The sequence below is a fragment of the Taurulus bubalis genome, assembly GCF_910589615.1.
Source record: "Taurulus bubalis genome assembly, chromosome: 3".
NCBI lineage: Eukaryota > Metazoa > Chordata > Actinopteri > Perciformes > Cottidae > Taurulus > Taurulus bubalis.
In genome coordinates this window covers 29,189,313-29,201,835 of record NC_136591.1, presented here as the reverse complement: position 1 = coordinate 29,201,835, position 12,523 = coordinate 29,189,313, and the positions used below count along the sequence as shown (strand labels likewise).

General features: G+C 39.8%; 1 protein-coding gene across 1 annotated transcript in view; it reads right to left on the bottom strand.

Moving 5' to 3' along the window:
• ezrb (ezrin b) overlaps positions 1-12,523 on the bottom strand; it is a 28,300-nt gene that overhangs the window by 5,487 nt on the left and 10,290 nt on the right. Inside the window, exons 3-8 of the mRNA XM_079215322.1 lie at positions 8,330-8,425; positions 5,955-6,229; positions 4,602-4,685; positions 4,361-4,507; positions 1,719-1,815; positions 1,082-1,245 (exon numbers count right to left, since the gene is read on the bottom strand). Of these exons, the coding sequence (XP_079071448.1) occupies positions 1,082-1,245; positions 1,719-1,815; positions 4,361-4,507; positions 4,602-4,685; positions 5,955-6,229; positions 8,330-8,425 (863 nt within the window). The remainder of the gene's footprint in view (positions 1-1,081; positions 1,246-1,718; positions 1,816-4,360; positions 4,508-4,601; positions 4,686-5,954; positions 6,230-8,329; positions 8,426-12,523) is intronic.

The following is a 12,523-nucleotide window of genomic DNA, read 5'->3' as shown; positions in this document are numbered from 1 at the left end:
CTAACTCAGTCTGCTGGTGACCTAATGGTTCACCCACTGGTATTTACTGGGCGGTCTCCCAGTGTTACATCACCATGTTTGAACAGCTGTATGGGACAGACAGCGTGCCGACAGCCGTAGCTGAGACCAGGGTCAATATCCACTTTCAGTTCAGCCAATTTAGGAAGCACATTTCCAATACTTGAAAAGGGAATGGAGGGTTATTGCCCAATGAATGGAGGTTTCACTTTACATGTTGAACAGGATTACATGTGACGAGTACAAAGCTGGTTCAGACAGAAGAAAACAAGGTGAAACTGCTCATTAGTGCACTGCTGGTCTGAATATATATTTGATATGATAATAAACTGAATATATTTATGTTTGGACTATTGTTTGGACCAAACAAGAAGTCACCTTGGGCTGTGGGAAAGTTTGACAGGCAGTTAATCACTATTATCTGACTTTTTATAAACCAAATGATGAATAGATTAATCAAGAAAACAATTAGCTAATTAATCAATATCATATCATATACAAATAAATATACATACATACATACATACATACATACACACACTGAAATAAAGATCAATTCACTATCACAATATGATAAATGTTTGCGCTTGTGTAAAACTAAATCTAAAACAACAGTTAGTTTTCTCAGAATTAATAATTTGCCAACAGGTATTTGTAGAATAATAATATAAGAATATTGTGGTGACCCACATACGGACTGTGAGAGACATTCACCTAAGGGCTACTGTGCCTTTAAGAGCTGGTGGGGTTTCCGGGGTCGGGGTTGGTTTGTTGGGTTTGGTTTCAGGGAAGCGTGGGGGTTTTGCGCTGCCGCTATAGTACTAAACAAGTATTGTACATTTGATGTGGAGCTTGAGTAAACTATCTCGACTGCAACTACGCCTACTGTCTCGCTGTTTCCCAACTCTACAATATACTGTATATAATAAAAGCTGAAATTCTATTAAGAATAATACTGAATTACTTATCCTTGTGAAATAGATTCCAAAGTGTTAAATAGTTAAAAGAAGGTTTTCCATTCTTTTGAATGGTGTTTGGGATAGTGGGACAGTTTTGTATATACCTCTCCATCTGTTTCTGTTGCTTCTCCTCTCGGGCCTGGGCCTTCATCTGCTGCACCTCGATCGTGTCTGGCTTGCGGCGACGCATGTACAGTTCGTGGTTGCCCATGCACAGCTGCAGGATGCGCTTATTTATCCTCAGTCTTGCTGCAAGAAACACAAAGTCCTGGGGAAGAAGACACAGAAAGGAGGAATATGAAAGAGGGGAAAGGTGGACAAACACCAGGTGGAATCAAGCATCTAGCTGACGGATAAACGGACTTCAGTAGTGGCTCTCGATCAGATGCAGGGAGACAACAAAGAGTAGAGGCTGCTCCACTAATAGTAAAAGGTAAGATAGCCTGAGCTACAGAGATAAGCTATATAACACTTACTTTGGTGAGTGTTTGGAATCCCTAATGGCACTATTAGGAACGCAGCCTGGCTATTTATTATTTTATGCTAGATCAGACTGAGGATATGTCTGGTTTCCTCTTTGCTGAGAAACATGATGTCACAGGTACAAAGTAAGCAGAGAGCTTAAGAATAGACGGACGCTGCAACTTAATAGGCCGAAAGCTTAATTTTATCTGAAAGGAAAAATTCTTAAACTGGAGGAAATTGTAATGGAGACTTTTCAGAGAAGTTTATATAACTCACCGGAGATTTTTTGTCAATGGGTTTGATGATGAACTTCTTATCGTTGAAGGAAATGTTTCTGATCTCACTCCAGGGGAAGCCAATCTTTGGGGTCAATCTGAGGAAGTGATCACATGTACACGGACGTTAGACTGTGACACTCTGTATGGCCACAATGTAATAAGGATGTTAACTAACACAACCCACTGCTATGTCGTCTGTATTATCAACAAACACTATACAAATAAAGGCTAATCATATTAACATGAGGCAAAAAAGCTTTGTTGTATATAGACTAATTTAAGGCAAATTATTTCTACATGAGAAATATTGCAAATGTTAGAAGATATCTTGCTTTTTTTCCTCTAATGCGATTATCTGCTGCGTTTATTTTTCATATAGCACAACACATTTAATATCTTTAGGGTTTGAACGGTTTGCCGGTCAAAACAAGCAGATTTTTTACATTTTAAAATATGAATTGATTCATTGGGAAACTGAACCTTAGATTGATCGATTATGAAAAGAATAATTAGTTGTAGCTCTATTTATTATAGTAACACATATAGTTAAAGTGTCGTGTGGGCACAAGCAAACACCAGACAATTTCAGACAAATCATTCATACTGTGGTGTTGATAAAACTCTGTATCCAGTGTTGCAGTATGGGGGATGAATCTGGGGTGTGGCATGCCCTTCCATTGTGCCAGACAAAGTGAACGGATGCCAATCTCATTGAGCACAATAGAAAGTAGCACAGTAAACATTGACAAGCCGATAGTGTTGTAATCTGGAAAGGCAGCCATCCACCTCGTTGCGAAACTCTGCAGTGAAACCATACTGCCTAAACAGGAATTTCACTCAATTACTGACCCTGACACATGCTTATGGAATTGAGAGAACAATGTGGAAGTTATCTCAGCGATTGAAATATTTCTACCAGTTATTGAGCCGTGCTTTCTCAATGGATTCATACAAGGTAAAATTACTGTTGTAGTGATGCTGTTTGCAGTGATTTGGGAAAGGAAAGACATTTGGGGTGGTGAAAATGTATCAAAAAAATAAGCTGTGTTTTTTTTTTTTTTTTTTTAAGTATAACTAAAACCTATACTAATTTGTCAAAAACCCAAATATATTCAGTTATCACACAAGATTTAAAAAAGCAGCCAATCCTCTCAGTGAAGGTTAAACATATAAATGTTTTCCATTTCAGCTCCAAAAACTAAGACCCAATGTTGTCTCAAGAAAACCTCTCAAAGTCCGTGTCCTTTAAAATGAGCAGCGCTGAGGTTCCACGTAGAGCAGGAGAGCCGAAGGAGTTAAACCAGCAACAGGCTGTGTCTGAGCAAAGCCTCGGCTGCACTGCTGCATTGTGGGCCAGCTGCCCTCATTGGAGAGACAGTGTTATAGGTTAGCCTCACATTCTTAAGTGCCGCACAGCTTGAAAAACCAGTCGACGGAGCCATGGTTACAGCAGAGGGCACCGTGGAGGAGACGCATTGCTTTCCTGATCCCAGGGAGCACAGAAAGAGACTGACTCCCACGGGGACACAGGGAGCCGGTGCAGCCTTTGATGTCGGAGGTTTTTTACCACAGTTGAGACATAATTATTATCTTAATGAGTGACTGGGTGAACTTGACCAAAAAAGCAGTTAGAGTAACTAAATCATTTAGACGTCTGATACAAGACAAATAATCCGCCGGTAAAGGTTCAACTAGAGACGTGACAAGCTAAACTTTGTAACTACCCTCTCACCAACTGTCTCTGTTAATTTCTTCCACTAGGACACAGAAAGTAGCCCAGACTGCGTTCAATAGACACCGGCATTAAAGTTGACACAGTGCAGACAGTTTGATAGGAAAAGCTCAAATCTGTTGGTGAACAAACAAAAGCTAGAAGGGTTTCCAGCACAGGGCCAATGACTGAAAGGCACCTGGGATGAAGTGCTCCTTTAACACACTTCACTCCAGTGACCCCACAGACAAGGCCACCAGCCACAGGAGATCTCCGTACTCATTTCACCAAATAGAGGGTGATTACCTCCCAAACTGTCTTGCCCTATAAACCAGAGCCTGGCAACACCCTTTCACAGATCCCAAAAAGAAGGCATAGTGCCAAGCAATGAGTCATCAAAACAAACAAATACAAAAGAGTCTGAGCCCCAATTTAGGGGGGAAATTAAAGAAATAAAAAAGAAATAAGATAAGGTCTGTAAATATACAGAAAGGCTTTCATACAAATCATCGTCAGTATAAAGGGCATAAAAAGTGTTCTTTGTGCTTCAAAGGGTACGTTTTTATCTACAAATAGCATATAGAGTAGTAATTGTATCTCTGTCAGCAGTGGTGTGAACAAATGATGTATTCTATATATTTCCATAAGAGTTGAAGAGTTCAGCTCAAATCACCAAAGTTTTGATTTTTGATAATAAAGACACAAAAGCAAACTGCTGAGTTTTCCTTCAAATCTGTCTCTAGAGATACTCCTCCCAAAGACTATTCATTCGCTTGTTATTCCTGTCGTACTGTCTGTAGAGAAACAGGAATAGTGAATAGGTACAGACATGGACCTGGCTCAGCTGGTTTAACTCTCACAGAGTGGCAGCTTCTGTAGCAGCAGGCAGAAGCAGACAGGACAGACACTAACAGCAGTACGGTGCTTACTTGTCGTCCTTCTCATAAATGTTGAGTCCCAGGGCGTCCACTCCAAGCCACAGCTCTGTTCCTTTCTTGTTCTTGATGTCAAAGTAGTTAACTCCGTACATTTCCAGGTCTTGGCCGATCTTCAGGTACTCCAGCATAGCGTCCTCCCTGCAAGAATCAACAGAGGACAACAGGAAGTTATTCTTTCAATGTCTTCTTATTAACTCACTGAGTGAGATTATAATAAAAAACACACACTCACTTCAACATCCCACGGTGCTCCTCGTGCCACACCTGAATCCTCTCCTCCCACTGCTCTCTGGATAACTTGTGCTGCTCCTGAACTCTGCAGAAAGGGAGTGGAATGCAGCAAAGATCAGCTACGTGACCGCACAAAGACAACGTCCAGACAAGACAAGCGAATATCTTTGCTTTGATAAATGACATCATGGGCTACGTTATCATGCAAGCATTGAATTGTGCAAAGTCCAGCATTGTTTTGTTTAACCGTGGGTTTTTTCCTCACTGTGATTTGCAGTTCATCAGATTGAAAGGAAGGGCACAATAGCGTGTGTGCTGCTGGCATTCCAGCAGAGCACTGCAACCTGAAGTCAAGATTGATGCATTGTGTGCACCCTCATAACCCTTTCTAAAAACCAATGAACCCATGTTATTCTTGTTTTGAGTTTTACTTTCATTATACACTCTCAAATTAACAGAACATCCGTTTTATTTAGATTATGATCATAATTCTGGCAAGGCAGAATTGATAATATCTGATTTTGAAAAGTATGACGACACTATTAAGCCGATGGTGGGTCGACAATAACCACATACACTTCTGTACTCTTGTGCATATCCAACTAGCTGGTACTATCCTACACAGCTCTCAGAAATCAACAGTACTGCCTGGGATCGTGACAACCTCAGGACACAGTTCACATGGTTACCCACAATGACCTCAAGACTTTGAATTTGTCAAGACACAGGAATGAAAAAGAGATCAAGATCATTGTGTACTTGACGGCATAATTGAGCTGCTGCTTTTTTCAGCACTTCAAAATCATTGCATGTTCCTGACCTTTTCAGGCGGTGACAAGAGCAGATACAATGGTACATGCTTGTAACCAGTCACTGACACACCCTCGCAAAGCATCACCTGCTTCAACAGCGAGAAACGCAAAGAACACAGCCACCGTCTTGGCACACTGCTCATTGTGCATTGGACTCTTTGAAGCCTGCACCATAATTAATCAAGTATGTGATAAAACTCTTGAATGCTCTGGTGCAAACAATGAGATACTATGATATCGTACATTTGGGTTAGGTTGTGGATGTCTTGAAAGCTCAATTGACAAATGTATACATTGGCAAATTATAAAAGATGGCACACAAACACCCAAACAAATGATTCAAATGTTTTAGATGAAACTTAATCTGCTTGTTTGTTTCTTTGGCTTCCAGATTGGAGATGGTGGCCATTTGTTTTTTTAGTTCCTTCCTTCTCTTATAAGCCAAATATATATCACTACGTAACATCTTGCCTTTCAATTGAGGCATTACTGCAACAACAGAAAGCTTCCTTCACTTTTCTGAACCTCCTGGCATAGCTCACCTGTGTGGCAGCAGGCGTTCAGAGACCAGGTATCCAGGCTGGTGGACATCTTTGTAGTAGTCTCCAAACTTGGCCTGCACAGAGTAGGATGCGAGCAGCACGGCTGTCTCCGGTGGACAGTAGACCTCGTCGCTCAGGATACCCTCCTTCACCTGGAGGAAGAAAAGCTTCTGGGTGATGTCCTGGATCAGCTCCTCCGACACATCCTCGGGGAAGAACTTGGCCCGAAACTTGAACTGCAACGGGTTCTCCTTCTTCACGTCCTGGGACGACACCTGGAGAAGAATTACAACATCGTTAACATACAGTATCGTGTGAGCATTAAAGGTATAGTTGGACATTTTGTGAAATAGGCAAATTGAACGTTTGCTGCTGCTGATTAGATGAGAAGGTTTATACCACTTTCATGTTTGCACAATAGTATAAAGCTGCAGCCTGCTACCATAGCTCAAAATAAAGACTGCTAGCATGGCTCTGTCCAGATGTAACAACATACCCCTTCTAGTACCTCAAAGCGCCTCAATTAACACGTTACATCTCGTGTGTGTGTGTGTGTGTGTGTGTGTGTGTGTGTGTGTGTGTGTGTGTGTGTGTGTGTGTGTGTGCTGGATTGTGAGTGTACTTGTAAGTGGAGTATTATCAAGTCTAAATGGGTAAATATCAAGACTTTGAGAACCAGGATGTGATCATCCGGGAATCATGATGGTTTAAAAAATATTTTTAATAGTATAAATCATAAATAAGTATACATCATGTCTTTTTTAAACCATTTCATAGATTAGGAAACAGTTTACAGTTCCGCAGTTTGATGGCACCGTCCTGAAAGAAAGGGGATCTACCACTCTCATGAAGTGGAAATACACTTATTAAATAACTCCAAGCTACAGTACATGTTTACACAATTTGCCTCTTCCTCTAATTTCAAAACAGGAACCAAGCGGTCTTGATGGAGAGAATGGGGCCGGGAATATTCCAGTTTCAGCGAGGCATTGTGCTGATGAGCTGCAGCGCCGTGTCAGCAGACAGAGTACAGTTTATTGCTGCTGACTGAGGCAGGCGTAACCTTTTCACTCTCTCTCAGTGACCGCTGTTTATGATTATAAATTGCAAATAGGCGGCTTTTGAAGTTCCCTAGATAGATTAATTTAGTTTCAATCAGGAAACCATTCATCAGACTGGATCTTAATGTATCCATTATATTGTTTACAGTCTGTGGGCCGGACTATTAAGCATAAGTGCTAGTAATCATGTGTGTATTTTAAAAAGTACTTAGTACAGCTAAGTAATTTAGCATTGCACTCCTGTCACATTGTCGAACTCACAACTAGAGATTTAGTTATTTTCCTTCCACACATTCTTCCTCCTTGTCAATACCAGGTGTCTTCGTTACCCACAATGCAACTTGACCGCCAACAGTTCCGTCAGAGATTCAGGTCTGTTATGGCAGTAGCAGCTAATGTAGCCTCGAACTTCTCAATTCAAGCAAAGATGAGGAGGGAGCTACAGTCGGTCAGGTCAGAGGTTTTTTGGCATTTTCAAACTTGTATTCTTAAACTCCAACAGACGTTGACTGAAGTGACATCACTTGCCGCAGTTAATCAGATTTACAGTAGCTCCTCTGGAGCCTCAAACGGCCTCTACATTGCTTTGCATATTAACAGCACTCCTCAAGACCCATAAACAGACTTTGATGTTTAAAATCAGTTGAGCTTTTCTCCAAGAGACTATTGATGCTGAACAAACCGCTGCAGGGGTTGGTAGATAATATAGAAACAATCTTAAACATCCGGAGTTCTGCTTATTTGCCGACTTCATTCTTCTGGTTGATTTGCTTTTTGCATAAAAACGTTAACAAGTTAGATTGTGAGCCGCTCAGAAGAAACAGTTAGTGAAGGTACAGTAGTCTGTGTTTACTCAGAGACAACAGAGAAGAACCCAAACAGTTCTGGTTCACAAAGAGTTCACGCTCTCGTCAAATAATCCACCTCCAGCGGATTTCATGTACTCTGACCCCCAAGAAGACAGAAACCAGACAAAATAAATTGCTCCGTTGGAAGAACATTAGAGAACATTGAGAATATATATGTAGTGCAATGCGGAGCTCAAAGAAAGAATGCATTCTTTCTCTATTGTTTAAACATGATGAGAGGGAAAGTTACTGAGTGAAATTACTACGTATGTATCATGATATGTAAGACATTTTACAATTTATATTGTGAAATGACTAGCGTGACAATATGAAGAACATAGTGTGGTCTAATTCTACATAGCATTCACAAATATAATCTTAAAACTCCAGAAACGTTTTTCCAATGTAAATCTTAATACTAGGATTATTTAAAAACAAAACATGCATTTTTCAAGATGGATCTTACCTTTTTGTCCAGTTTTAGCCAAGTGTAGTAACCTTTGCTATCCATGTACTGAAGTCCAAAGTACCAGACTTCACGTAAGCCAACGGTTTTCACCACCTGCACAGGGAAAAGGAACGACAAGGTCTTAAAATATAGCAAGACTGTAACAAATGATTATGGTCACCATTACTTAATCTGCTGATTTCGTTGTTGCTGTTGATGAATCCATTAATCACTAGTCTATGAAATGTAAACAAAATAGTGCCGATCACAACTTCCCAAAGCAACTTCAAATGTCTTGTTTTATGTCACCAAAAGTCCAAAACCCAAAAGGTAATCAATTTATTATGGTATATCATAAAGAGTTACAGTAAATCTAATAATTTTATAAGATGCAACCTGAGAAACTCAAGCAATTTTTTTATAAATGACAAACAATTAGAACATTTTTTTTATCAAAGTAGTTGTTGATTATTTGTCTGTCAATCAACTAATTATTTCGTCTCTAAAACACACACACACACACACACACACACACACACACACACACACACACGAAAAAGCCTTCTTGTTACTTTTTCACCGCCCCTGGATACAAAGATGAATTTTAAATACATATTCCAGATAATATTATTTTCCATCACTTTCTTCACAGATTGAAGGCAAGGTAAAATGGAAACAGTTTGTCGTGGCAGACAGTTAGTGATACAATATCAACTAAGAAAGACGATGCAGACACTTCACTAAACGTTTCCAGATTTAAGATAGCATTACTCAAAATAATTCATGACCGACTCTTCAGGGAAAAAAACTTTCAGATGATGATTGCGCCTCAGAAATCAATGAGGTCATTTTTCCAATAAATGTAAATGAATCCCTGATGGTTTCTTTGCAGCACAGCAAAGAGTTATGAAAAGGCCTTTGAATGCTTTACAGACGCTGGCAGCCTGAAGGATCTAACCTTAAGGTGACATACTCAGGTACCTGCTAATCTGCTCAACAGCCCTCATAGTATTACACATTCCCAGGCCTGAGTATGGACTTGGCAACTGTAACGATACTGTCAACTGCCAGGAAAAATAAAGTACACTCTAAAATACTACATGTTTGTTTCTGAAGCAATTTGGCAAATATACGTGTCATGGAAAGGGAGTACTGGTTGGTAAGAGAGAAAATGAGTAAATCCTGACAGCTGTCAAGCTGCAATTTACAAAAACAATAATCAAAATAGTGCAGATACATTTTCTGCAAATCGGTAATTAAATAATGAGTCTTTTGATGCAATATCAAAAGCTACATCTATTTGGTAATTATTGGGTAATTCCTTATAACGGTGTGATTTTGAGAAAATACAAAATTAAGAGTGTTTTCTCGACTTGGAGAAACGCTTTGCACACATCTCTCTGGCTGTTGCAATATGCCACAGCACACATGTGCAAGCCGAGGGCTGGTTTTATACAAAGTGGTCCTATTGTTTGACCGGTGAGGAGGAGTGATACTGTATAACGAGGGCGTGCTGCATGACCAACATCCTGCCTCCGACTCAAAGAACCGACTGAGACGGCTTCAGCAAGTCTGCTGTTACATTCTGGAAAAACTGCAACAGACAAAACTCCTCATTATTAACGTTGAAAAGAAAGATTATGAGCCTGGTTTTATTTTCAACCGCACTGGAAACACAGATGGAATGTTCTCAGATTAGCAATTTGAAGATTCTTTTCAACCAAAAAGTGAAAAAACAGTTGTAGTTCTGGTATAATAACTTAGCGGAAGGAGTTACTATTTTCCACTGAGCTTCTGAGGGGGAAAAAAAGGCATTTTATGGCAGCGTGGCAGAGCAATTTTCCAACAGCACGTGTAGACTTCATGTTTTTATGTGTGTGACGTTGTATGTGGGTATCTGTGCCGGGCCCTATTTTGGAATTCATCACTGTCAAATTCCCCACCCAGTCACCAGGTGAGGTGTGAAGTTGCCTTGGTGAAGTTGGAATCAACACATTGGCACTCCGGCCGAGCCCATTCCCAATGATAAGCTCCAGCCAAGGTTAAAATTAAAATCAAACTGCCATCTTTTATTAGCCGAAACAAAACACAGGGCAGGCTGACCTGAAGGAGGATACATTAATGGCTTTCACTCAGGGAACTTTTCTGATGGATTGTATTTAGAGCAACAACAAGTCCTGGAAGGCATCCTGAAATGAGAGAGGCTGCATCCCACCTGTAATGAAACTCATAAGGCCTCAGAAAACAATCGGCCCTTTCATGGTGGTTTTGCTTTAGGGTCCACAGAGTGAGAGGCAGAGAAAGCGAGCGGGCTACCGTTCAGACGCCTAAATGGAGCGTTCTCTCAGGGGATCAGCTCGTGTAGAGCAGCTTGGTGCAACCTTTGCACAGACAGAGAGGTCACAATTTTAACCTGAAACAACATTGTTTTTCACTTGACAAATAGATGAAGTAGCTTTAATAACATGCTGTACATGTTATGAAGACCTGCCAGCAAAGGAAACCGAAAATAGTACAGTTCATTAGAGGAGGATTACATCTGAATCTGGGGACGCAGGTTTAGTAAAGTGACATCGCAGCAGGTTGCTTTTGCAGGCTGCCTTGACTTTAATGAGTTGCTCGGTCGCTACAATGTAGGCCGAGCGCTCTGAACACCTCAGATATTCATTTGTTAGTAGTAGTTAGTAGGAGCTAAATTAAATTGTTTACCTTTTGAGACCTTTTCCATACCACAGAGAATATAATGTAATACCAGTTTTGCAGTGATACAGTATGAAAAAGACAGTAAACCAGTAGCGACGATAAACTCTTTAATTACTTATTATCACATCACATTTATTCAGTGCTTACCAGCAGTAAATATCATTTATATACGTTGTATATTTAAAGGGCTTGACTGAGATGTTTATTTTGCCAAATAACCAAGCTTATTTGTACGAAATGGAAAATGTAGGTCTATTGATAAATAAGTCAAATCAACAGGGATTATGACAATGAGATAAAATAAGCTAAAATGTTTTCCTCTTACTTTGTTATTCATCTCAAGTGGTTATTTGCATAAAAACACACAATTAAAATTATTAGGAAATAATTAATTGTATTTTTCTATAAATATTTGCTTTGATTGGAGCACTATTAGTTTTGAGTATGTACTACAATCTGTTTAGAGCTAGTGTTAAAAGTTCAGGCAAGCGTTAATATCGAGCACTTTTACGCAACCATGGACCTCAAGCTGTCCTCGAGCAAATAAATACAGAGTTAACTAACATTCATACAATTTTGTCGACTACTTAATTAATTGATGTAATCGACAAATCTGTTAAACTGGGGTACTACACAAAGAATTACACAAAAGTACCACTTTAAATCTTGCGTTTACTAGAGATGTGGAAATAAGCCATTCAGCATTTAAAAAGCATAAAAGACAACTAATAAACTAAAGAAATCTTAGACTAAGAGGGCAGCCCTTGAAAATCGATGAAAAGATTAGCCAATTGAAAATGATTCATTCATTTTTGTTTTTGCGACACGCTACGAGCTAGCATTAGAGATGGTGTTTAATGGTGCCGATTGAAACTCCACAGATTTTGTTTTAATATTATTTTTACTATGTGTATAATGTCTCCTAACAGCCAACAACCACATACAGAAAACAGTTTTGACTGACCTTAATCACCTACAGCAGGCTCATAGAGATCATATTTAAGATTTGTAATAACTTCTGAGACCATTTTTTGAGGAAACGGAATTAAATGCTTTTTACCCTACTAAACTGTGGGCAGTTGCTTGCAAATTATCTTTGCAATTGTATCCATCCTTGGAAAAATAATCCATTGATATGTATAAAATCTAGTAGCCAAACTCATTTTGGAAACTTAGAAGCACAAGTGAACTTCATTCTGGCAATCATTTCAAAAACTCAGTGAAACAAAGTAGCAGTAGTATAGGTCACCACCAGTGCCGTAACGGAAACACATGAGGCCCCCCTGCAGAATAACCCTGAGAGGCCCCCCCGATATGTAAGGGATAATGTATTGTACGGCGGTCATTATCCAAAGATAAACAAACGGGTATGTGAGCGAGTGCGTTTGTGCTCTTTTATTTTTCTAGACAGTCTTTGCCAATCATTTATTCCCGTAGTCCAGGCACTGTTTTGGCATGCAGATCTTCTCTCACCAAAAAGCCAACAGGGCTCACAATATACTCTGTCAA